Genomic DNA, 27,478 nt, shown 5'->3' on the forward strand with positions numbered 1-27,478 from the left:
CCCAGGGATGTTTACCAGTTTCACTAAGTGTTGTTTTTGTGACAGATTAAATCCAATGGTGAGCTGCTGATTAAAAACGTCCAGCTGCGGCATGCAGGGAGGTACATGTGCACTGCTCAGACGATTGTGGACAACTCCTCCGCTTCAGCTGACCTTGTGGTAAGAGGTAAGCTTCTCCAGGTAATACAGAAATGTGGCTGGTTTTCACCTAGACAAAACACAAAGATAAGGGTGTTTCTGATTGTTTAGGATATGTGATTTCTCATCAACGGATGGCAGAAATTAAAAGGAGAAGTCCATAAACAGGCAAAGTCTTAAAAGTCTACTCAGGGTGCTGATTTGGTTGCAGACATTTAGAGGTCTAACTAAGCATGTGTTCTCCTGAAAAGAAGTAAAGATTTTTTTATTATGGGTGTTTTCCTTATGTGAAAGCAATATTTAGATAGTTTAATTTGGTGTTAATTATTAAATCATTATTAAAAATAGATTTCAAGGATCATTTCAATGTATCTCCTGGATACATTTCTAAGTCACTTCTCAAAGCTGTATGGATTAAATTATTGTGTATAATACTGGGCCTACATTAAAAGGATTCTGAGTTTTCAAATTACAGAAACCAAGACATCTGAGGTTAAGTTTATCTCTCAGTTTCTCTCTGAGTCATGTCTGTTAAGCGTTACTGCATTCCCAAAATGCTGTTCTTGCTCATACGGTATGCACCCTACAATATCTGTTACAATGTGAAGTTTTAATAGCATGAGTTAAGGTCCTTTGGGCATTTTGCTGTCTTTTATGCCTGTGGGCATAACACATTCTGAAGTGCTAATGCTCTGTTTTACTGACAATTCAGTTGCCTTGCTGCTGTGTTTTGCCCCACATTCAAGTCACATCACAGAGCTGTGTAGCAGCTGAAGTATAGCTAGTGTCATGGTTCTGAGCTTCTGTTATTTCAGGCTGTTGTGCACTTGAATATTTCTGCATTTAATTTTTTGCTGGGTATTAAGAGCCCATGAAATGTCATCAGTTTTGGATAAAATGTCAAAGCAAATATGGTAAGTGATAAACTACAGAATAGATCTGCAAAGTAAAAAAGTAGGATGTGTTCATAAGCCAAAGTATTATGTAAGCAATTCCTTTTAAAAATTAAAAGGCAAAGTGCTTTATCAAGTTTCTGATTCCCCTTCCAGCCCGTAATTAGAGTTTCTCAGAGACTATTTTGTAGAAGAAATTAGCGTTCAGTTTGTTCTCAAAATTCAGATTCTAATGCAATGAACACAGTTCTGCTTACAGCTGCCATTTTTGTGAGTGTAAGACTCAGCATCTTACCAGGCCAAGAGTAAATATCTTACAAAATATGACAAATGTGGGATTGTAGTTTCACTGCATTGGTAAGGAAGAGGCAACAGCAGAGAATGAAAAGAGCTATGTTCCAGAGCATCTCATCAGTGGGGCAGTAAAGGATAGGCCACTGTCACTGCAGGCACATGATGTTTTGCCTGTTCACAAAACAATTTAACAGTTCATATGGATTGTTCTATGTGATCTTGTTTAAATTGCTGGTGATGTTAGCCCACTGAAGACTGTGCAGCCCCTCTGTGCACCTACAGACATCAGTGGCCATGTGTTGGGCAGTGTTACAGGTGTGCCTGCTTCCAGCTCTGGAATGTGGAAATGGATGTGCTTCAGGCCTGTGCTGTGGGTAGCACCCTCTTGATTGGACTGCTTGGAGTTTGTCACCTGGATGCACGCAGTTCACTGTCCCTGGTACCACCTTATCAGCACCTGGCTCTTCCCACTGTATTTGGACCCAGTGGAACTGTGCCCCATTGCTAAAGCAGCTACCAATCTTGGGGTTAGTTGTGGGTCCAGTATCAGCTTTCCTATGGAGCCTTTTCCTTTTCCTATGGCCCCTGGTGTTTCCTGAGACATGCCATTTCCAGGAGCTGATGGGGAGGGGAGAAGCTGTGAGAGATATCTTTTGAAGAAGGTAGGAAGGTTGTTGCGACTGATGAACCTTTCCATAGCTCCAGCCTGAGGGCTTCTGAAGTGAACAGTCTTGCAGGAGAATGCATCTATCATCAAACCTTACCTGTGTGTGTCCTTAGAGCTGGGGTAGGAAATATGCATGTTGTCAGGATGGAGAGTTGACCAACAACACTCATCTTAAAAATCAGCTCTTAAAAACAATTTCTATTTCCTGCATCCCTTGTGAAGAGTAAGAAGCCGTTTCCACGTTCAGTGAGGTATTTAGCCCTTACCTTGAAAGGAGATCCAAGGAATGAAATTGTTTGCTTGAAGGATATATTCATTGAAACCAAGGAACAGCAACATATGCTAGTACATGCTCTTGTTTCAGTTAGTTTCATTTGAGTCCTTTGACTCAGCTGTATGGAGAAAATAAAGAGCTCAAGAGGAGCTGAAAATACATTTGGCACACTGTGTGTTTAGATCTGATGTAGAAATCTCCTTCCATTCTTTTTTGTTTTGTTTTGATTCTCTGTGGTTTCTCTGTTAATAGTGCAGAGAAATATATTATGGTACTCTTGGGGTTTTTAATATTCTCTGGGACATGTTCAATCAGGTTGTTGGATAATTATCTGAATCATGTTGGCATTTTATTATCTCTGAATGTTGAAGCAGAAAATACATTTCAGTAGTTCTAATGCATTGTATCTGTTTTTACACAACAGTTAATATGCATCAGATAACTGTGTATCATACAAAACAGAAGCACAAAAACAAAACCAGAATTTTGTAGGAGCTTGGAACCTGATGAGGGGTTTACCACACTGGGGTAATACGAAGACCAAGAAAAATGGGAAGAGATCTATAGAAATCTCTTTTACAGTATGATTTTTGTCCAAAATAAGTGACAGGGTTTTCCACTTAACTTGCAGCCAGGGCCTAAATGGCACAAGCAGAAGTGTAGGTTTAAGGTAGGCCCCCAATAATGTCAACATTAGGTGGAATTTGAGAAGGAAATTTTTTTGAGTTTCTTCCTGAGTTCAGTTTTATTTGGTAAAAAGGGCAGCAACATTTTCAAAGCATATCTTTTCACTTAAAATTATCTCAATATTGATGAGGCAAGAATCATGGAAGTTTTATTTGGTAGTAATAAAATGCAAGAGGAGCTTTCCTCTGAATCATTCCCTAGAGTATTAAAAGTTGATGAAATTTAATATTTTCAGCACATTTAATTTGTTAATTGTACTGGTTTTTTTTCTTTTTCCAGGTCCTCCAGGCCCCCCTGGAGGTATAAGAATAGAAGAAATCAGAGACACTTCTGTAGCACTTACCTGGAGTCGTGGAACAGACAATCATAGTCCTATTTCTAAATACACTATCCAGTCAAAAACCTTTCTATCTGAAGAGTGGAAAGATGCCAAAACAGGTAAGAGTAATGCCAGAAGAAATCAAGATAGTAAGTTTTAAAGTATGATTGTTAGAGAGTTTGACTAATCGGAAAGTAATCACAGTAGAAGGAAACCAGGGATGCTCTTGATGTCTGCTGCAGGTTTACTTTCCTGTCAGTCTTGTCAACAGCATTTGCTGGGAAATTCTGTTCCCAGCATTTTGGAGGCCTGAACTGAATATGAAGAAATACAGAAAAGAGCCAGCCAGAGTTGCTGCTTGTTTTTTTGGCTCTTTCCTTGTTGCCTGAAACATTCAACATCAACTGCTGGAATCATAAAAATTTATTTGTAAGTTAATTGGGATGAAAAGTGGATGTCATCGTTTTTGTAATTTTTATGGAGAAAGCTGGGTAAAATTGTCTGCTTTTTCCTGGGAGCAGACTAAGTTCCAATTGCATTAAAACTGGCACCCCTGGAGAAAACATGGCTAAGATTATCCTTCTAACCACTGGATGTCATCATTGTGCCACAAAATTGCAGTTAAAGAGGAACCTACCTGAGCACAGGACATGCTAATGTAATTTTTTTGCAGGATTTAACATAAAAGCATAAATTTTAATATTTTTTAAGCTGCTAGTATCTATGAATGCTTTATGAAGGATAGCATTGTCACAAGCTATACAGAATTTTCCTATCAATATTTTTCATTATCCCATCCTTATAAATTACAACTGAAATGCTTTCCTGTGGAAGATATCACATACTCAGCATTTCTAAATACTAAGAATAATAATAGTTCCAGTGATTGTCTTCCATTTAAGTTTTCACTTGAAACTACAGACATATAAGAAACAGACTGACATATTGAACTGAAAATCCCTTACATTTTTTAGAGTAAAAAGTTAGATATAGTCTTCTGCCTCAGATCATATTTTTCTTTCAGACTATGTAGTATATGAAGTTCACTTGGTTATGATTGCCTCCATCAGCCTGGACTGATATTTTTTATGTCAAAGAGCTTGGAAAATGAACCCAGAAGGTTCCCCAACCCGTTCTTATCTCTTATATCTTGTTTAATGGCTTCTTTAGAATAGATTTCTTTGAACGTTAAAAAACAAATGTAGAAATTGGAGCTGTTCAAATAACTGATTATTTGGTTCAGTAAAAATACATGCAGGAGGGAGGATCCTTTTAGACTTAGCTCTGCTTTTCTCAGGATAAGTTAGTTTTATTTCTTATTCATTCTGTACTTTTCAATTAATGAAAATAAGGAAATGTGAAGAATTTCAGGTGGCAACTGATACTGTTGTGTTTGTGTTGTGCATTATTGGAACTGGAAATGGAGGTATAGGAGTTAACATAAGTGTTGGTTTCAGATCTTCATTCCGTCTGACTCAGAGCAGACTTGAAACCACTCTTGTCACTTCTCAGGAAGAATCCCTACTTGCAATTTTATAGGCACAATGGGATGAAATCCTCTGCACCTCTGAAGTTTTCTGCTTCTCAGAATTACCGGGATAGTCTTTGAGACATGCAGTCAGACTTTGAATCTTACCCTGAAGAATGCTGAGTGGGTGGGACAGAGGGATCCAGATTGTTGAATTCCTTTTTAAAGACACTAACACAAAAGATATACATTATTAATTTCTGAAAAGTTGACAGTAACTATTCTGGTGTTTCAAAGTCATTACTTTTTCATTTGAACCACAGGAATTTTGTTAAATAGATGATTCCCTCAAAATAGGTAAAATCATCATAGTAACCATCACTGGCGTCACTGCAAGTTTTTACCTAATTGCTGAGCTGCTCCTACTTTGATTCAGTGTTAACTTTCAGATTAATGAAGCATGATGAACAGTCCAAATTGATCTGTCACCAAATGTTTAGGCTGTCAGTTAATGCTGCTAATTTTCAATGTGTGAAACAAGAAAATATACTTTGGCATTGCCTTTTGGAAATACTGTTATTATTACTACTAACATTATTCTCCCAGCCAAATCATTCATCTTGGGTTTCATAATACTGAGTGTATTTTGTGAAAGAAGTGTATTCTACGTCACAGCATGGAAATATGTATGAATGGATTATGTAATAAGTTGTTTACATTTATGTTGCTCTTTCCAGTTAAGGGGATTCAGATTCTCATTGTGCCAAGTGTTAATAATGGTTCTGGGAATCTGAGGGACAGTAAAATTAAATAAAGAGATCAGATATCTTAGGAAGGACATTGAAATTATGTTAAATTTGTATCACTACTTGGATGACGTGAGAGGTTTGCAATAACTTTAATGACTAGACAGAAAAATAATTTGAGTAAGGATGAGAGAGGATGGTGGTCAGGTAGAAAGAAAAATGGAAAGTCTGTTCCTTTCTCCTTCAAGACCTCACTTTGGAATGAAATGTAATGATCATTAGGAAGAGGGAAGTGGTGTCACCATCTAGTGCTTACACTGTTGTTGCCTGTGTTTTTTGCAGGCATTGCATTTATATTTTAATTCCAAATCAACTGCCTTTCTAGTGCAGATTATCTCAGTTCTCATCCTTCTCTGAACACAACACTCTAATTTGACAAACAACTCTTGTTTGTATATAAATGAAAATCCTCTGTCTTTCCATAGCCGCAGACAGCTATAGAAACAACCCCTATTGTCTGTGAATTGCAGACAGTCATGAGTTACTCATTTATTTATGATAAAGAAGCTTATCCTGAAGACAATTACAAGCCTTTTCACAGGAATTGCAGGAACATTTACATTTCTTGATCAGAACCAGATGGCAAGTTGTAACATGCTCGCTAATTAGGTGCACCAAAATAGGCCTACATTTTATAAACCTCTCTTCATCAATTGATTGAACCCTACATGTCAAGCCCTTGTCTGTCCATGTAATGAATTTTTATTTTACTGTTTCTGCAATTACAAATTTCTCAATGCATTTGTCTGTAGATAATATGAAATTCTACAGCTGCAATATGTAATTAGTAAGGAAATCTCATAACTACATGTACTAGTTCACACCCAGTTAAAACTTACATGTCCATAAGGGTTTATCCAACATAGTGTCATAGTTTCCAGATTCCCAGTCACTGCTGTAGGTACTCTTTGTAAAACGTGGTATTCCTTATCTACAATGTCAAGTTTGCTTTAGCTTTCTCTGTGTGGTTGCAGAATAGTGCAAGTTTTGTCACAATCAATCACACTGTTGCTGACCTAAGTGGGAAAATGCTGTTTTCTAAAGCATTTAATCTCTTTTTTAGACCCATCAGATATTGAAGGAAATATGGAATCTGCTACAGTGATTGATTTAATTCCATGGATGGAATATGAATTCCGAATAATAGCCACCAACACTCTGGGGACAGGAGAGCCCAGCATGCCTTCGCCAAGGATTAGAACTGAAGGCGCTCGTACGTAAACCGAAAATGTCAGGGTTTTTTTAAATGTGTTTCTTAATTTTTACACTTTTGTTCACCAATTTTGTAATCCTAGGTTTTACTCTAAAAAAAGCAGTTTATAAGATCCAATGTGCAGAGAATATATTTTCAGCCACCCACTACTACAGATTGTAGTAAGCAAGTACCAAACTATGAACATGTGAATGCATCAAAGCAGACAGAAAAGGAACATCAAGATATGGCAAATTTTTCTTCATTACTGGAACAGAATCATACTGCATCTTTCAGAGATCCCCCACTGTATCTGTCAGCCAGGCTGTGTGTGTATGAGTGCATGCACATGTTTGGGAGCGTGGTTCAGGACTTAGGAAAAAACATGCATGTATTTAACAAGGAAAATGTCCATTTGCCATTTGGTTTGTATTCTAACTAAAGAATACATCACAGGATATATGTTCTACTGAATAATGCCAGTTATATGTGATTGCAGGTTTGGTCTGGTGTCTTCTTACGTCACGTCATGTATGTGACATTATCCAACACAGCGTACTCTCTTACCAATCTGGTTGCTCAGTGATAATAGCTCAGAGCATATTTAAGGATATTCTTCAGGCTCAGGCACATCCTTTTTATAATGAATTCTCCAAAATGAGGACTTAGATGTTAATATTCCAGATAATACATTCTGGTTTGACTGTTCAGAGGAGATAACAGTAGTTTCCTAGGGGTGATGTATCACTGCACAAAGACTGTGTCCAACAAACCTGTATTCCACAGAGTAGCACCCACTCACAGTCTAGATTTCTTTACAATTGTTTCCCATACCTTGAGTTTCGAAACTAAAAATGAAAAAACAAAGTGTGGAAGGCAACTTTTCCAATTGCACTGGCTGGGTCATAACTTTGATTAGATTGTATTTTCAAAATAAAATGTATTTGCATTGTAAATTTCTAAACATTCATTAAAGGCAAACTTGGTCCATTAAAATTTTGTTGCTTGGGGAGAAAGAAAATAAATTGGTTAAATTATTTTGGATAAAGAAGGAAAAGCCATGGAACTTTAGTATTAAAGTCAAAGATAATCACTGCCTAGAAAATTGACTGCTAGCACATGTTTTTTGACTCAAGAGCTGCATTTGAAGGCCCAAGAATCTACAGGAGAAGTCTGGTGCACAATAGGCATTTTAAAAATGTTAGAAAAGACACAGATAAGGAGAGAAATAATGGACTAGGGGTAGTGGGGAATGGGGAATAGGGGTGGTGTCCTGCAGTTTGCAGTGCACTACATTCATGGCATTTTTTGTAGCCTCCCCAGAAATGGCATACTTTCCAATTTTGTAGCAGGATGTACCTCTTTTGCAAGAAGTGGTCTATTTAGGCTGTTGTCTGATTCCCTGGGCGCAGCACCCTGCCCTGGCAGACTGTGTGACAGTTTTTGGCAAACCATGCAAAATGGTAGTATAGTCTTCTTAGGCATCAGTCAGCACTCATTGTCATGACAAAATAGGGTATAAATAATTTACAGTTTACAGATTAACTTCTGCACCCAAGTGTGTTTTCTACCAGGAGCTGATGTTTGTTTTAAGCAACAGTAGGATTTCGGTTGCACATCAATGTCAAAGGTACTACAGAAGCAGTATGCACAACTCTATGTGCATTTTAATATAATTCTAAAAAAGGTAAATAACAAACAAAAATCCATGTCTACATATTGTAGTAATTGTTAACATTTTCTGTGTTAAACAGCAACAGTGCTGTGTCTTTGTTGTACTATGTGGGTGACAAATAATGTCTGTTACACTTAAAAGTTGTCAGTATCTTTTTCAGTTTGGAAGTCTCTCTTCTGGTGGATAACTAATTTCAGTAACTTATAAGCATGCTAAGACTGTGGGCAATGTTTTTTATTTTTAATGAAGCATCTTGTTTCATCAATAACCTTTCACAGTGATTTCTTGAAATTCAATGAATCAAGGGCTGGTTTTATGTATTTTAGCTTCGGAGTGCACTAGAGTAATTGTCTAAGTTAGTTACCTGGTCTTAACAGAGAGAGAAACCTGGGTTTAATGGTTGGGAGAATGAGGAAGATGCTTTTGAAAATAATGACTTGTTAGACTTTAAACAGTCAGGGTTTTTTCTGTTCTTTGGCAGCCTATCTATCTTCTTGGACTACTTAAACATTCTAGCAACCCTCTGCTTCTAACATTGCTCTAAAGCTATATATTTATAATAGATAGTGTGACTACAAGGTCAAGTGACAAACTCCAGCTTTCTCTCAAATTGTCATATATATGTTTAGTCTTGATCTCCACTAATTTGTTTTCAGAAAGGGCAGGAATAAATAATGCAAACTATGTACTGAATGCTGATTTCAATTTCAAATTTATTTTTACATACTTTTATCCTGGCGGAAAGCATTAGTTCTGCTCTGCTTTTTGTTCCTCTTCAGCTGACCCTCAGAGAAGGCCTCAGCAAACATCTTTCTTACGTAGTGTTGAGCACCATGGCTTATGGCTTTCATGGAGTAGTAGAGAAAATGCCCAATCCCATCTGAATCTTTTTACATAAAGAACACATTAATTTAGGTAGGGCATATAGCTCATACATACATATCTGAGGCATAATTAGCACCCTGTAGATAAGCTATCACATCCTAAGTTTTCAGTGGTACATTATGTGTCCATATTGAGTTACAGCAGATGAATACACAAACACCACAGAGGATAGCAACAGAATCATTGCACTCAGTGCAAAGAATCTGAGAGAAATGACAATATAGGAATGATTTATAATGGAGTCCTTGAAAGTATCCCACTTTACCACCCAGCTGTGCACCAATGATAGATCAACAGATCGTATTTCATTACACAGAATATCAGTGTAAGATGCAATTAGTAAATTATAAATTGCTATGCCAGTTTTGCTTAGGTACATCTACCCATCCTGAACAGGACTATCAAGAAGACATGTGCTACTAATCTAGAATACAGTTAGGCTGCCAGTGCTTCAAAGATAGACCTATGGATTTAACCTTACACACAGGAAGTAAATCCATTGAAGTAGGTGTAACTGATCACAGTGTGTTGAGGTAATGACACATGCAAGTCCACGGTGCTTGAGCCCCTGGCATACCAACATCTGAGAAAGCACGAGAAAAATACACAGTGTGCTTCTCTAAAGACTTATAAGAAATTTTCCATTCCTGAATATTCAATTAAATATTTTCAGATAATACAGAGAGAATGATTGCTAGCTATGGTTACAGCTGGCACATTTCCTGAAGCAGTAGCTATACGTTAGTCTTGGCAGATTGCACACCATCATTACTTTAATTGTGTGTGCCACGTGTGCTCATTGGCCTTGCAGCTGTTTGCTGCATACTTTGTAGTAATTGTTCTTGTCTCTTCTGTTTCACTAGCTCCTAATGTGGCTCCTTCTGATGTTGGAGGAGGGGGTGGAAGCAATCGAGAGCTGACAATAACATGGATGGTAAGTATTGCACATGCAAGATGGCATGAAACCTGTACTGTCTTATATCTGATCTTGCTCCTCCTCAAACCTGTGAATGGTTGGTCTCTGGGTCTTGTGAGAGCAGGATTTGTATATAATATATGGTTTTTCAGACTTCTCTCATGAAAAAATACATGAAAAGGAATTAGGAAGACAGTACCTTAGGGGTTTATGTGTTGGACATTTCTAAAATATCATCTAAAACATTCTAAAACAAAGAGTTTGTAACACATACTGACTGTGATAATGCATCATTAAAAGCATACTTCATTCAGCTATTGAAGCAATGGTTTTGAAAACTTACCTATACTGTGGATATACCTAAAGCAATAAGGGAAAAGAGACGCTAAGGTAAGGGAAAATCAAGTCGCAGCACAAGTGAGGATAAGGATTTATAAACAAGGTTGCATAGGTAAAAGCAGCATGAAAGAGAGAACTGAAATCTACTGCAGGATATTTGGGGAAGCTAGGGAGAAAAAATAAAAAAAATATTGTTGGATTCCTGTCAGAGCCTATCAGTATCCAGGAAAAACAGAAATACAGCAGCATTACCTCTGGCAAAGAAGGATGGTTGTGTTATGCTTGAGAAAATTACCAAGTTTGTTTTCTTTTGACCTCTCTGTTCACTATTGTAAGGCTATGAGATACATGTGGCAAATTATGCCATTTGTGTCTTCTGGGGAATAGTTGTTTCATAGGTAGCAGCTGAAGTGCCTCCAGGAAGGGTGCTTTTTCTTGGGGGAAGTAATGTAAAGATGTCATAAGTCCAATTGAATGTATGTTGTATAGGGACTCTCCTTATGAATATGTAGTTTTTCATCCATAAGCATATTTCCTTCTTTTTGTACTTAGGATTGATCACATATCTGTGAAAGTACTCAAGTATGACAGAAATAGCCAGCCATATCTTTGAGCTATCAAATTTGTGCTTTCCTGGCTGAGTTTTTTGGGGGTTTTGGTTTTTTTTTGTTTCTTAACTGAGTGCAAAATATTTATTCAGTATTCCTAAGTGTTTTAACAGTGAAGAAAAAAATTTTAAGTGTCTGAAAAAAGAGGTCCACGGTTCTGTTACAATATATTGGAAAGGTTGGAAGTTCCCCTAATAATAGGTTAGGAAGTAAATTGGCTTAATTCTGGTCTCCTTATTTTTGAAGAGCAAAAGAACACATGCAATGGGCAGGTGCAGAAGACCTAGATTATTTTACTTAATACGATTTTCTTCTAAAGACTTTAACAAACTACAGAGCTGCTCCTGGCATTGTATATGAAGACTGGTACTCATGGCATTTCCAATACAGTGATAACTTGACTGTGACCAAACTAAACAAAGAAAATATAATCAGGAGAAAGAATAGTGACTAATGCAAGACCAGAAGTACAAGACCAGTTTAGTATTTCCTGTAGACCCAGGCAGATTTTTATTCTCATTATTTCTCTTACCTAATGTTATGCTTTTCACATCTGTTCTGGGTAGCTCCTTTAGAGAGATAAATTAAGCATGGCTTCAAGTATTTATTTCCCAAGAATCTTCTATCCTATGTCTAGCAAGAGTTTTTAAATAGAGACTTTAGGTTCACAGAGTCTGACAGACAACAATATATCTATCTGTAAGGGTAAGATAAAAATACATATTGATTCCCCCAAATGTGCTGGCATTTGCATATGCTACTCTAAATAGTCCTTAATTAAGAAGAGAACAAAATGTATGGCAGGTTCACATGTTGCTGCCAACCCCTTTTCAGCTTCTTCTATGATTCATAAGCCCAGGTTGAATGAGACAGCCAGAGATGCAATCAAAGCTCTTCTAAGACTTGTTTTGAAAGAGGAACTGAGAAGGAGAGCTAGGAGTGGCATGCCCATTCTTCCTCATTTTTCCCCATTTGTGTTTCCTTCTCCCCTTTTCTTTTATAAACTTTTCAGTGAATTCTACAAACTGTTCAGCTACTTATTATGTGCAGCCATTGGAGAGAAAGCTGCTTTCAAATTTCAAATTCTTCTGAAAGAGTAAAATTTTATGTGCCATTCCTGGCTTTCTAAAGTTTGCTCTGGCTGAAAATCATTCTGAGGCTAGGGCCTCATCCAGTCTGCTTACTTTGGCATATGAGATCGAATTCTGCTTTATTTTAAGCAGCAAGTTACGGTGAAGATCAGCTACATGGAAGTTTCAGAAAATCTTGCTCAGAGTATCTCCTATTTTCAAAGGATGCTTCTGATCAACTCCTGATGCACAGATGAATGATGTGATTTTGGCTGGTTGGATGCAGTGTATAATAGTTGTGGTAAAAGCTCTATGGACTGAGAAGGGATCACTGAATGTAGAATGTTGGTAAAAGAAGAAAAATCCATATGGCAGATTGTCTTCCTTAATTTTGTATTTTCCAGTATTCCTAGGTATAGGAAATCAGCTGTAGTTTTAGGAAATACTTTGGATAGGTACCTTTAATGCCTGTACTGAAAGTGGAAGTCATTTCATTAAAGGATTTGCCAGTTAGAAGCTAGGTAGTCCAAATCAGCGTCTGGATCCCCTCCACTGTCAGTGAAAAGTGGTAGGATGAGTCATTCTTTGAATGTGTCCATCTTTCTTTGTCAGCTGTGCCAGTTGCCTAGGTGACAAATTTTCAGTAAATAATATAATTTGGGCCAGCCACATAGATTTTCTCTTCACTGTGATTCTTTTGCAGGAATATGCAAAAGAATCCACACGTACATGGACTCCTATACTGGTATATTATGTCTGTGTTACATATTTACTGTGCCGCATTCCTTAGGTCCTTTTTTTGCTAGCTGAAGCTGTTTTATTACACAATTATTCTTGGTTTCTTTCTGTGGGAGATAACATGATGTGTGTTGCACTGAGTTCAGATGAGGAAAAAGTTACTAAAATGTTTTCCTAGCAAATGCACTAATACTGGAGATCTAACAGGGCCTATTTTAAAGGGGGTAGAAGCAAGCCATTGAAGGAAACAGGATGAAATGGAGGTTTGGTTCAGTGTTTTTACAATATACATATCAATGCTTTCTGCATTATTTATATTTAATTCTAGACCTAGCTGTTTAGCAAAAATTAACATTTTATTTTTTTGTCTCTACAGCCTTTGTCAAGAGAATACCACTATGGCAATAACTTTGGTTATATAGTGGCCTTCAAGCCATTTGGTGAGAAAGAATGGAGAAGAGTTACAGTTACTAATCCTGAAATTGGCCGATATGTCCACAAGGATGAATCAATGCCACCTTCAACTCAGTATCAAGTAAAAGTGAAAGCTTTTAACAACAAAGGGGACGGGCCATTCAGCCTCACTGCTGTCATTTATTCAGCACAAGATGGTGAGTAAATGTTCCAAACGAGTTTTACACTGTGGGTCCAGATCAGCACTACCAACGTCAGTAGAACCTGGTCCTTGACACTGATTAGTGTAGCAGGATACATCTTCAGCAGGGAGGTTGTGCATTGCCTCCACAAAACTCTTGTTCTGAACAGCCAGCTTCCCCTTTTTGCTTTCTGTGTGTTGCAGAGCACTTGGCTGTACTTGCTGGCAATGAGCAATACACAGCAGAATGCAATATTCTTCACACAGCTTGTTAAAATATTTAAGAATGTAGAAAAAAAATTCTTCTCTTCACTTAGTGGTTGCCTAAAACATTTAGATCTTTATTCAGCAATGTCTCTGTGATCTTAATACATGTATTTGACATATCTTCTTCTTAACAGACCACACTAAAGCCTAGTATATTAGTAGATCAGCATCAGAATTTAGCCCAAAATTGTGAAGGAATGATAGTTCAATTGTATCTAGTTACATTTCCAGCATGTTTAGAGTCTCATATAAATTATCCCTGTTGCATACTTTATTCTGGTTTGCATGTTGGAGCTATCAAGTCAGTAATTTAATAGAAACCTCTTTCACATTCCATTAAAATATTTTTTCTTAATTCTTACTGCAATTGTTTCACATGCTGTGATCTTTAGGATTGAAGTTTGAATGACATTTCCAAACTTAGAAGAAGAGAGAAAGTACTGGAAGAAAGTTTACTTAAAATCAGAAGAAATATATACAACATCTTTAATTGCATTATCATCACTCAAGCCTGTTCTAAAAACATGCAGTTTATTAATTTCTGCCAGAAACCCAAAGAACTGCTAGTATTTTTCTTTCTGTAGAGCAAAATCTCCACATAGTCAACAGATGTGGACCAAAGAGCCAAGAGGAGGGAAATGATAACAGGGCCACATTCTCACACTTCCCGTTCTGTTCTGTACTCTGTGTACTTTATGGAAGATTTATGTCCATGGTTCCCATTAGCACTAATGGGAACTTCACTCATAAATCGGCCACACACAGAGAAAGGACAGAAGAGTCCTCAATACAAACTGGCTGATGGGGATAATGCTAATCTTTTTTCTCAGGAAAGCACACCTTAGCAAATCATCTTCAGCAGCTGCTGCCAGAACACAGAGGGGTTTTTTTGCAATTGTATAAGTGTTAGTAAATAGCTGTGGTGTAATGAAAGCAATATCAGTCAAATTACACATAAGTATCCATCCCTGCTCAGAGACTTTATCGACAACTGACTGATAAGCTCCCACATGTTTATGCTAGCATTATCCATACCATGTCAGAGGTGGGAAGTTTGTATGGTCTCCAAGTTCAGGGAAATGGTAGAGCCTAGTAGCTCAAAAAGAGGAAAAGCAAATGTGCATTAGTGCCAGCTTCCAGATAAAGGGGTCACTTGAGTGGCTGCTGCTGTTCTAACACAGACTTTAGCAAAGTCCAGATACCTGATAAAAAATGTTAGTGGTTAAATGATGCCATATGCAGACTACAAAAGAAGTAGAAGCTCAGTGAACCTACTCCTTTGCTTTCAAGCACAACAGCACAAAACTTATCAGTAGCGCTCACAGCTCCTGTGTGGAGCTGTGACCCTGACTACTGCCTATATCCAATCCAGGCACTTCAGAGCAGGTTAGAGGGAATTTTTCCAAGGGATGTAATGGAAGTTACTCTAAAGTGCATTGAGGAGACAGTTGTCTCCTGGCATCAAGACATGAACAAAATCACTTCCATACATTGTAGCATGCTTACTGGCTGCCAGCCTGAAATTTGTATAGTTTTGCTTAGAAGATACCTGTGTGATGACCAATATATTTTCAGTGGAGAGAATATATTGTGATGACCATGTGATTTCTCTTTTTATCGGTAGAAATAGTGAATTAGAAGGCTGGAGGAAAGCAACTGATGCCATCTTTCTGGCTCAGGAGAAGCTGCAAAATATTTATAGAACATAAATGACAAATAGGGATGTAAATTATCTGCAACTCATAGACAAGCATGAGCAGATCAAATGTTGTTACAGTATTGTATCAGCAAAAGCCCTGGCAGCTGAAACTTTTCAGTATGAAATTTTTTGGAAAGTTCTGTAATGGATACAGTAGAGAAGAGTCTGACAGTGATTTGGGAGTAAATTAGATGATCACAACTATTCCACCTATACTTCTGTACCTTTGAATCAGCAAGTGATATTATTACTGTTAAACAACAACATTTCTCAAAGGTATTAGGGAAATCTTAAAGCAATATGGTCATGCAAGATTCCATACAGATGTGTATAAATATCCATATATACATAACTATAGTGACAGCTTTTCCGCTAAGTTGTGTATTCTATAACAGATCTATGTTTCTCTAGTTGTAACTCTGGGCATTGTTATTCCCTTCAAGTGACTAGGAAATTTCTTGGTTCCCACAGAATAAGCCAAGTTCCATGTCTGACAACTGCTAGTCATATCTGCCATTGCTAGTAGTGAGTAATGATTGCTAGTAATGAGTGCACAGGTCTCTTGCTTATCTAAATTCCTGTCATTGTGAAAACAATTTTGCAATAATGTATAATTTTTTAATTAGACATTTGCATTATTAACAGCCATTGAAAGACAATTACAAAAGGTAACTTTGCATATAAGATTATTTTGTTACCTAGGATACTTTTCATGAGAGATGTTAGTGATTTTTTTCTTAACAGTGGCTGTTTTGATGCATAGTTGACTGGATGCCCAGTTGGAAGATTAGGTATATGAAAGCTTTCCTCAGCTGGGGCTGCCATGCCTGTCTGTTGCAACTTGTTTCAAGAGGTTCACGACAGAGAACTGTTGTTAAGTTGGAAACCTTTATCTTTTACAGACATTGCTAAGTTTATGCCTTTCTTTATTCTTTACCTTATTTAAAATTCAAGCAGCAGTGAAATTAAATTAGACTGTAATATTCTAAGCCCTGGATAAAGGTCTATCACATTATGATAGTCTGTACTCTATGTTGTCTGCTGTTCAGAACTAAGAATGCAAACAAAATCAACTTTATGATGGATGCCTTACTGAAAGGTGCTTTGGATTATTTCACAGCTCTGTTCAAGTTCGTATGTGCCACTGGACAGCTGTGTATCTAATATCTGCTCTCACAAAAAAATATGTGTTACTAGGACTAAGCGACATACATGAGTATTTGTGTGTAACCGACTATAAAAATCTCATGTATATAATATGTGAGCTGCTGCCCCATTTAGTAAAAGATCACTAGATGCTTCAAAGGCTTTATCAAAGGCTGTTATCAGTTTACACAAATTTCAGCATGAAATCTATTGAAGCGTAAAAATACTTAGTCTGAGCCAAGTAACAGGATCATCACTTTGTTTTTACAATCATTTTCCTCACAGATCATCACTGGACTTGAATTTTACTCAAGAAAAAACAGGTTAAACACTAACACTTAGCTCAGTGATGTCAGGAAAATTATATAAAATACTGAAAATAGTATAAAATACTGAAGTGAGAAGAATCCTGTAAACAAGTATAACAATACCACAGGATCAGATTGAATGTTTAACATATGTTTCATCTTCCAGCTCCAACTGAAATACCTACAGATGTGAGTGTAAAGGTTTTGTCATCTTCTGAGATGTCTGTTTCTTGGCACCATGTTACTGATAAATCTGTGGAGGGATATCAGGTGAGTTTAGTAGTGACGCTGTCAGTCCATTTATTAATTTACTGTCAGTAGTTATAGCCAACAATAGTTCCTACTCTGGCATGCCATCTCTTACAGTTTACTTCTCTTTAGTTAGCATGTTCTGTGCAGATTTTGCATCTCGAGAAACAGATTATTTTTGATGTTATGTACTTCATAACTAAAATAGATTAAGAAATGTATGTTTGCAACTTTTCAACTAACAAAAGGCACCATTATTTCCTGAAAGAACATTGTCTCTTTCATGTAATTGAATGCCTACCTATAACTTCTTAAAACATATTGAAGTTAAATTTTGGGTGTAATTTCCAACACATATGCAAAATTGTAACTAACTCTGGCCCGCTTAAATTACCAGCAGTTATTAATATATTTCACCCACAAACCCTACAGTAAGATTTTGACAAATGTCAAAATCCAGTATAACAGAGACACTGCTATTGTGCAAGACAGTGATGTTTTCTATGGTTTTATATGGTTTATATGGTTTCTATGCTCTGCATGAAAAAGAGCTTCAGGGCAGGTTCCATCTGGTCCATCTCAATGGTATTACCGGTGAAAACTGTTCTTGTCCTTCTGCAGAGATGACAACAACCACAGGCTGGGTGCAATGAGAAATGGCCATGTGGTACTCTAGCAGGGAAGTCTTAACATCATCCATGCCCGGTAGATGCTGGCAAACTCTGCAGTGCACAGTCTGCTTACTTTGGCTGCAACCCAAAATAGGGGTTTGGGTCTTTAGTTTGCTAGTAACTTACATTGGGATTTAAGTTTTCAGGTACTTGAAGATATCCTCTATGTTCCAAAATAAGGACATGCAAATGAATAGCAATCTCATGGAATGTATTTTTTAATTAAAATCTATTCATAAATAAGTAATACTTGGTTGTTTTTATTTCCTGATTTCTGTTTTTGTCTCCATGAGATTTATGTAAAACTTTTTGTGGTACCGTAACAAGAATAGTGTCCCATGTAAAGGTTGATTTTATACAGTACAGGCATAAAGTCTTAAAATCACAAACAGAGGGCACTGGGGTTTGAAATTGAGAAACTAATATCAGTGGTAACTCCTAATTTACTAAGACAGCCCAATGGTTTGGTGTCCCATAGGGATTTTGCAGTTAGAATAGGATGGTCATAGCTGGGATCTGTGGGCTGAGCCTGGACAGCCCTGCAGCAGCACTGCACTCCCAGGCTGGACAGTCTGCACAGACACTTCCATGCAGAACACACGCTGGGCAGGCATGCACCAGGGGACTTCAGGAGTGTAGGGAGTGGCAACTGGTGGAGAGTGGCAGCTGCTCTCTCTGGTGGATGGGACAGTAATAAATGGTGCTGATTGAGGCTGGAATTACAGTTGTGATACGTCATGAAGATGGATGTTCAGAGCTGTAGTAGGGAATAGAGTAGTAGAGCAGGAGGAGGAAAGATAAATTTGCAAAGTACATGGTAGGAGAAAATACCCATAGGCAACCCATGTTTGGCCTTTTTCTTTAATTTTACCTTATTTGACATAAGACATCTGAGTTGTGTCAGGGGACATCAGCAGAAGAACAGAGGAGGGAGGATTTAGCAGGAAAGACCAGCATGAATGGAACAGTCAATAGAAAAAAAAAAAAGAAATGGGGATCTTTGAGCTGAAAAGAGAATAACTGTTAGAAAGGTAGGATATCCTGGGAATGGACTGTTTGCTACATGGACTATGGATGTCTGAGTTGTGGCCTTGTTTTGATAGCTGTAATGTAATTTCATCCACCTATTCCTGGATAAATACACTTTCACAAATCCAGCATGAACTAACTGACTTGTATGTGTACAGTGAGGAACTACATTAGAATATAAATTTCTTCCTTTTTCCCCCCCCACTTTTTCTAAGACAATCTTCTGATTATCAGGACTATGTAAAAGATCCCATCTGGCTAGACAATAAATAGACTGATAGTTCCAAATTATTGCCCCACAATTCTCAATAAGGTATTAATTCTCAGATATTTTTCCCCAGAACAATCACCAGTCTTACTCTAGCAGAAGGGAAGGCAGCAAAAGGAAAGTCCGTGCTTCTTCACTGAGAATAAAAAGAAAGACTTGTGTTCCTGAAGATCAAAACCCCCGTGAGTCCTGAAGGAGCCATTGGCCAGGGCAAAAATAGAGAGGGTTGTTCTAGAAGGCTAAGGCTGCAGATAGCATTTTTGAAGTTGCAATAAAAGTTGTGGTGAAAGGAGTATTCAAAGTGCATTATAAAATTCTAATGACTACCTCTGGAAGGCTCTGTGTCTATTTGCATTGATAAATAGTTACCTTTAAATTACTGCTCCAGTGTAACAGAAGTTAATAGAAACCATCATTCACCAGAGCACCTTCTCAGTTTCCTTTTGGTCTTTATTATTTCTAGAAAATTGCATAATTGACTTTTTTTGAATGCTAGAGTTTAAGAGGTGGGAGTGCCCTGAGCAAAGAACCTGAGGTATTTCACCTGTGACACAATGCTTCTCACGCCAGGAGGAGTCAGATTTTCCTGACACTAATGCATTCTGTCAGGATGACTGCCCCCATGGTGATGAGTGCGAACTGATACATTTTTCCATTACAGAGGAGTATCCTCAGTTCACACTTAAAGACGAGATGAAGTATGAAAACTATCTCCATCCATATAGAGAACTTAAAATTGATGAGTTCTGACAATAGACTGCTGATAGCCACATCTCTGCAGGGCATGCAGCCCAATGACACTATTCTTATTTTGCATTGTTTCTATGCACTAGATGTAGGTTTATTTTACTAAACAAATTTATCACTACTCACCACCCTTGTCTCTTCTAGACTGAATATACTATTAACATTCTTTCTCAATGTGAGTAAAGTGTATTTTTGTGTCAGTCATGCATAGAACCTTCAAGAATACGAAAGCTCTTGTTTCATGATACTTACAGAAACAGTTTCAGTATATTAAAGTTGAATAGAGAAGAAGACCATGAAAGACAGGTTTTTCCCTGATTTTAGCATAGAGGGATGCACTAATTCATGATGGCTAAGGCATTCCTTCGCACAAATCACAATTGGCTTATTTCCCACAAAAATTCTAGAGCTTGGTTGAAATCTCTTTCTGTGTTCTCTGGGAATTCATTGCCTGTGGATTACCTTAACAAAGTAAATGCAGAGCACCAGAAATAAGAAGGCTGTCTGGGGCTGCTATATAAGCTCTTTTAAAAAAAGAGAGACGAGCTATTCGGTAGACTGGGGAAATGTGATCCCTTGAAGCAACGTGGCATTTAATTCCAGAGGCAAGAATGAAATTTCCAAATTATTTCACGAAAGTTTGGAATTATTTAAAAATAAAGTGAGAAATGTAGGAATGGTATAAAGAAGACAGTAGTTTTCTTAGCTTCAGGGAAGTAGTATTTTTTTTTTCTTTTCCAGGAGTTTTTAAATGGTCCAAATATATAAATATGTCTGTATATTAGAGAAGAACTTTCTGTGTTCATGACATATAGCTCACACAGTATATGAGTAAAGTCCACAACATTACAGCCAAGAACTATTGTATTTGGGATTTAAATTTTATTTAATTTTTAAATTATATTACTTCTGTCTGAAATGTAGTATTTTCTCAGTTATGAAATTTGCATTTTCATTCATTTTTCTCACTTGTCTTGTTTCATGCTCTGTGTTACTCTTGTATTACACCATTAGCCTCCCTGTACTGTAAATGAACATTAAGACTGTTAGAAGCTTTGCGAGGCAGAGGAATAAAAAGGCTTCCAGAATATGCCACATGATTAATAAAAGCTTCATATAAAGTGTGTTTTCTATCTTTAGGTAAAGCTGTTACTTAATTGGCATGATAGATCATACTAAATAAAGTTAATTATTTTTCAGTGGCCAGCTAAAATCAACAACAAAGCTACTATTGGTCCTGTCATGGTTAGTAAACTTTTGGCCACCTAGAACTTTACATTCTTTTGCTGCAGGCTAGAAACTTGTTTGAACTTAGAGATAGACATGACGTTCTCTAGCTCCTGATGTACACACCCTCTCTCGCCTGAGTCAGCCACTTACTGTTAGCACCTTATGGTGTACAGCTGGTACAAGACCTGCTTATCTGCAATAATATGTTAATTATATTCATATAAAGGAAACTCTGACTTGAAGATCACTATCAGACCTTCAGCTGAAATGGCTGTCACAGTTTCAGACCCATGCCAGTTTGAAACCATTCATTCACTCTACTGCTGAGGCCTGCAGAATGGACTGAGTGCAGAGTCCTCATTTTAGGGTAAAGGCTGTTTACATGGGAAAATAGCCACCTTTACAAGTGTGAATTTTATGAGTGTGATTGTCTAAATTAAGGAAAACTGATGTTTAGGATGCTAATGGATGATACTTGCTAAACAAAATGCAGGACATACATTTATAGAACTGAAGATTATCTTTTTGTGCCGGCTGGAAATCAGGTGTGCAAGCTGAACTTAAAAAGCTAATCCAGTTTGGTCTGCAGATACAGTGTGATTCTTCCTTGCAGCAGGAAAGAGTGACAAAAGCCACTAAGTTGTCACATTTGTAATAATCAGAGTGAGTAACCTGTAACACTGATGGGAAGGACTGTGGCAAAACACACTGACAAGAGACAAGCTCCAAGAAGTATTTAGTTGACAGTAATCTCTGGGTAGTGATACTGTTCTCATGTACAAAGACATTTGAAGTAGGTGTAGAGAAATCCACTGCTAAATCCCCTGGATCTCTCATTATTCAAGCACAGCAAGTGTTCTAAGATAAAATAAACAATATTTTTATTAAATATTGTAATTTAAATATAAATAGGAGAAAATAAAGCCTCACTAAACAAGGACTGTACCCTCAACTTGTAAAGAACTTGTGATATTAACACTTTGAAAAACCATCAGTTCTTCTAACCTATTCCTTAAATAAAGTTTTCGTGGACAACTAATGTCAGAAAAACAGAAGGTTAAAGCAGTGGCTATTTAAAAGAAAAGATGACAGGATACCAATAATGTCTTACAAAGTAAGATTTTTCCTAGAGCCTGAATTTACCAACAGTATTAACTTCTTCCTCAAATATTTTAAATGCCCTCATACACAACATACACAAAATTCATTATGAAGTCAGACAGAAGCTAAGCAGAAATGCTGAGGGTGAAAACACTCGGAACAAAATGCAATGGGCACGGCTTTTTGCTCTTTTAGGTTTATGCAGTAATTTAGTCTTATGCAAATAGTTATAAACCAGACAAAAGCCAGAGACTGACAGTGTTTCACTCTCATTTGCATCTCACAAGGCCATGCAGAATAGGATCCTGTGTATGTGAGGGACTGTATGGAATGGCATCACTTCATAGGAATTACACTGTTTTCCCCTGGTGCTTTGTAATGCATAATGAATTAAAGTAGGATGGAACAAGGTCTTGGGGGGAAAAAAAAAAAAAAGAACCCTAATGGAATTTCTGTGTACTCTTAATTGGCTTTGGTGTTTAAGGTGTTACAAGCTTACAGTCGTGTTTTTTGCATATTGTAAGCATTCTGATGTACTACTTCATCTACTTTGACAAATGTTATATTGTGCTATGAAACCTAATCAAGTTTAGCTGAAAACCTCTAGAAAATGGTTACATACACCTATCCAGACCTACAATGCAGCTAACATGACTGAATACTTTGCTTTCCATAGATAAAGTACAAAAGGCCTAAATTTGTAAGACATTCAAAACAAAACACACCAAAAATAATCTCAGAGATTAGTCTCTACTAGTGTAAGAAAATAATACTAAAGTTCAGAGTAGAATGCAAAAGCAAAAGAACAAGAAGAAAAAATTCTTGTTCTTTGAAGGCATTGTCCATCTCCCAGGCTTCTAGTGACTTTGCTGGGAACAAGTTAAACCACTGTGAGAAAAGTTTACATAATAAATTCTACATTTATTTCTGTTTCTTTATGCCTACACACAACTTGGTTAAAATCACAGCCTGCAGAAGGAATTCTGTGCTATTGTTGTTAGATTTCTTTTAGCTGGCTTATATCTGAATATACAATATAGAAATACATCAGTTTTTATAGAATTTCTTTATGATTAAATATGTTAAATTTAATCCTCCAATTGGCATGCTTCCAGATTCGTTACTGGGCTGCTCATGATAAGGAAGCAGCTGCACAGCGGGTGCAGGTGAGCAATCAAGAGTATTCAACCAAACTGGAAAACCTGAAGCCTAACACTCGCTACCACGTGGATGTGTCTGCCTTCAACAGTGCAGGCTATGGACCTCCCAGCAGCACCATTGATGTTGTCACAAGGAAAGCACGTAAGTCAATGGAGCATTAGGTCAAGTACAATCATGTCCTTCATGTTTTCAAACACGGCTTCTCATTCATATACCAAATGTTCTCTCCTCATGTGGCATTGCTGCTCAGTCCGAAAACTTCTGCTAAAATTCTCCTTCCTTTCTTTTGTTGTCATATATAATGGGGATATCTTACAAAAGGCAGTAGAGAGGCTAATATTATAGGCTCAAAGGTCACCTGAAAGCTCAGATCAGGTTGCTCAGGGTTTTTGCCAGCTGGATCTTGAAAATCTAAAAGGATAGAGACTGCACAAGCTCTCTGAGAAGCCTATTCCAGTCCCTGACTTATTCTGAGCATCTAGTCTGAGACTCTTAATCAATATTGTGCGTTTTTGTTACTCATCCTCCTGCCATGCCGTCCAAGAGCCTGGATCCTTCTTGATAAACCCCCTGCCAGGACAGGGCACTCTTAGGTCTCCTCCAAAACTGTTTCACCTCCAGGGTGAATAAGTGCAGCTCTTTCACCCTTCTTTCACAAATCAAGTGTCCCAGATCCCCACCAGGTTGGTATTGCTCTGTTGTACTCACTCCAGATCACTAGTGTCTTTCAAGTATTGGGGATCCCAAAGCTGGACACAATATTCTAAATGATCAGCAGTTGAGACCAGCTATTACTTAAGCATCTGTACACTGCCTTTCTGTTTTGTCAATGATGATTAAAATGTGACCAGCTGCCATTTTCATCAGCAGCAGAGCAGCAGATTCAGGCAGCCTTGAGAAGTGGGTGATCTAAATCTCACCCTAGAACTGACCTACCATAACAGGTTTTTGAATATTGTTCCTGACTCAATGAGGATACCTAACACTAGCATTGACTGAACAATGTAAAAAAAAATCTTGTGTATTTAAAACACAATTATCTGGGCTAAAAATGCATACAACTAATTTGAGGATCTTTGTCAGTAAATAGTGCATTGTGCAACTTGCACCTGCAGGGTTCATTAATAAAAGTCCATTTTATAACCTTACAGTGTAGGTTATAATTAATGATTTCTGCAGTGGCATACTGTTATTTCTTCTGATCTGAGTTAAATGATGTAGAAATGGCTGTAAATAGTTGATTGAATATTTGATCTTGATGAATAAATATGACTTATGCCACATTTCTGGGAGGTTCTGAAGGTAATTGCATGCCAGCAAACACTGGTGATGAGCAGCAGAGAAGGCCACTTCCATTCTGGCAAGAGAGAAAAGCAGACCCATGATGCAGCCACTGCACAAAGCCATCCAAAATTGCCTGGCTGGAGCTATAGCAGTTCATTCCAGGAAGGACACTATCCCTTGCTTGTATATATGGCAGCCTAATTTCCATTTTCACACTTTTACATTTTTACATGTCTTAATAAAAACATCATTGAACATTTATGGAATCTCATTTATGTGTACATTATTCATATCTTCCTTTTCAGCTCCGAGCCAACGCCCGAGGATTATCAGTTCTGTAAGATCTGGTTCAAGGTACATCATCACCTGGGATCATGTGAAGGCAATGTCAAACGAGTCTGCCGTCGAAGGATACAAAGTATGATATCTGAAAATATTTATAATCTTTATGTGTGCTTTGTGTAGTGGATTTATAGACAGTGTTGAATCTTTGTATGTAATCAGACTTACACACACTTGAATGCTGAAGAGGAAGGCATCATGCTCAGCAATCGCAGCCATCCAGTAGGCCTAGGGCAAAGCCTATGTCAATACAATGAGAAAATATTAGGGGACTGAAATTCTTTTGGGTGGTAAATCATATTATGGGAAAGTTCATAGCAGTGACTGCAGCAACCTCATTTCCCATGATCACATTTATTGCCTGCTGGTTTAAAATAATGCATAGAAAAGTTATACACTTTATAGTTTTTCCTTTTATCAGTATCCATTGTTCCAGTTTTCCTTTCCCATCTCCATACAGGGGTTACAGTTCCTGAAACATGAGTTTTTAAAGTCTGAGAAGGAAGATAAAGGGCAGGGACCTCTACCATCAGTAGACGCAGTTACTCTGTAACCACAGCAAGTGTATATACTGACTGTAGGGCATATAGAAAACTTCCACTGTTAATTCTCGTTAACTGTTGCTATGTGGTTGGCAGTAAGAAAATTAGTATCATATTTACAAATCATTTAAAAATTTGATTGAGGAGTTGCATTCCTTCCTGGGAATTGCTAATCGTGTTTCACAGAGATTATTTCAGAAAGAAATGAGATCTTTTCTAAAGGTCCCACAAGACAAGTATCATCCCATTTACAATAGTTTAGAATCATTGAGAGTTAATAATAAAATTGCTAATTGTCTCATTTATAAATTTTATGTCAGAAAACCCAGCTGAGTTCTTATATTTTTATTTGATGGTCTCTGCCACCATGCCTTGATATTCTTCATCACTTAATTACTTTAAGTGTAAGTGCTTAACGTATTTTTCAAAAGGTGTCATAATTTTGTAACAAAAAATGTGAAGACATCCTGTCTAAATTCTCCTTGTGTAAATATGGAAAACAGTTGTATTAGCCCCTAAGTTTTTATATATGTGTGTGTGTGTATGTCTGTATATATAGTGTTTCATATAAATAAAATCCCAATACTTTTTCATTGACACACTTTACATACAGAAGTGTATCTTCCTGGAAATGCAACATTTCAATAACTGTATTTACCATGATTTTCCTAGGTACTTTATAGGCCAGATGGACAGCATGAAGGCAAGTTGTTTTCCACTGGAAAGCACACGATAGAGGTCCCAGTCCCCAGCGATGGTGAATATGTTGTTGAGGTGCGAGCACACAGTGAAGGAGGAGATGGAGAAGTAGCCCAAATAAAAATTTCAGGTGAGCGGATAACTTCCCTTTTTCTTTGCCACACTCGCTGGAAATTTTGGACTGAATGTTTTCCTCTTGCATGCTATTGAGAGATGGGCACACCCAAAATTGGAAAGGTAGCCCTTCGGGACTGACTGCACTGAGATAAGAGTGTATCTTAAAACATTTTTGAGGACTCATAGCACACACACAGGACACTTCTGTAGCAGTCCAGCTCAATCCTGGAAGCACTGCCAATCTTCATAATACCAGAGTGCTTTTTCTGGTGCCCCTGGTTAGGCTGCCACTTCTAGTAATGTCTCACAAGAATAACTACATGGTGCAGACCTCAGGATCTAATTGTCAGCTTGCAATAACCCCATAGGCCTAGCACCTTTTACCTGTATCTCATTCCTCTGACAACTTCTGCTAAAAGGAAAATAATAGAGAAAAGGAGTGGTCCACAGTGATCCACAGACCACTTGCTGGGCAAGTTCCACTTCTTAGTGAAAAGGGATCTGTGGGACAAACATGATAAATAGGGAGTGAGAAACTCCACATGCTCTAATTCAAAGTGGTCTGGATGATTGGCAAAGAAGAGAAGGGACCGTGGCTTAGGATAATTCTAACTGGGCTCAGTGTTGACTATGAGTACAAGTTCAGACATGGTCTGCACGTCTCCTTCCTGTTAGTGTTTTATCTTAAGTACTTCCTTGGCACTGTTTGGTATGAAAGAGAACATATGAATAGATATCAAGGAATTGGATAGTGTCTTTGCAAGGTTATAATTCCATCACTTACATTGTATTCTTGTCTTTTTAATTTAAAAAATTAACCCAGGGAATAGAAAGGATTAAATGTCAACAATATTCTTGTCACAGAAGCAATGCAATCATTATTGTGGCTTTTTAAAAAGAGCAATGCTTATGCTGTGTTATCTGTGCTGTGAGGGAAGCTGCCTGTGCCTAAAGGAGTGGACCTCTCATCTGCAGGTTTTCAATAATATATGCAGCTTATATAATCTGGTGTGAGGTCATGAGTATCACCATTTTTATTTGTATTAAGTTTTTA

General features: G+C 37.5%; 1 protein-coding gene across 1 annotated transcript in view; it reads left to right on the plus strand.

The window, feature by feature from the left end:
* Positions 1-27,478, plus strand: part of CNTN1 (contactin 1) — a 205,478-nt gene that overhangs the window by 169,512 nt on the left and 8,488 nt on the right. The window contains exons 15-23 of the mRNA XM_059471530.1: positions 46-166; positions 3,233-3,391; positions 6,610-6,759; positions 10,162-10,232; positions 13,346-13,580; positions 17,151-17,254; positions 23,395-23,581; positions 25,030-25,142; positions 26,281-26,437. Coding sequence (XP_059327513.1) covers positions 46-166; positions 3,233-3,391; positions 6,610-6,759; positions 10,162-10,232; positions 13,346-13,580; positions 17,151-17,254; positions 23,395-23,581; positions 25,030-25,142; positions 26,281-26,437 — 1,297 coding nt within the window. The remainder of the gene's footprint in view (positions 1-45; positions 167-3,232; positions 3,392-6,609; positions 6,760-10,161; positions 10,233-13,345; positions 13,581-17,150; positions 17,255-23,394; positions 23,582-25,029; positions 25,143-26,280; positions 26,438-27,478) is intronic.

The sequence above is a fragment of the Ammospiza nelsoni genome, chromosome 5 (assembly GCF_027579445.1).
Source record: "Ammospiza nelsoni isolate bAmmNel1 chromosome 5, bAmmNel1.pri, whole genome shotgun sequence".
Classification (NCBI taxonomy): Eukaryota; Metazoa; Chordata; class Aves; order Passeriformes; family Passerellidae; genus Ammospiza; species Ammospiza nelsoni.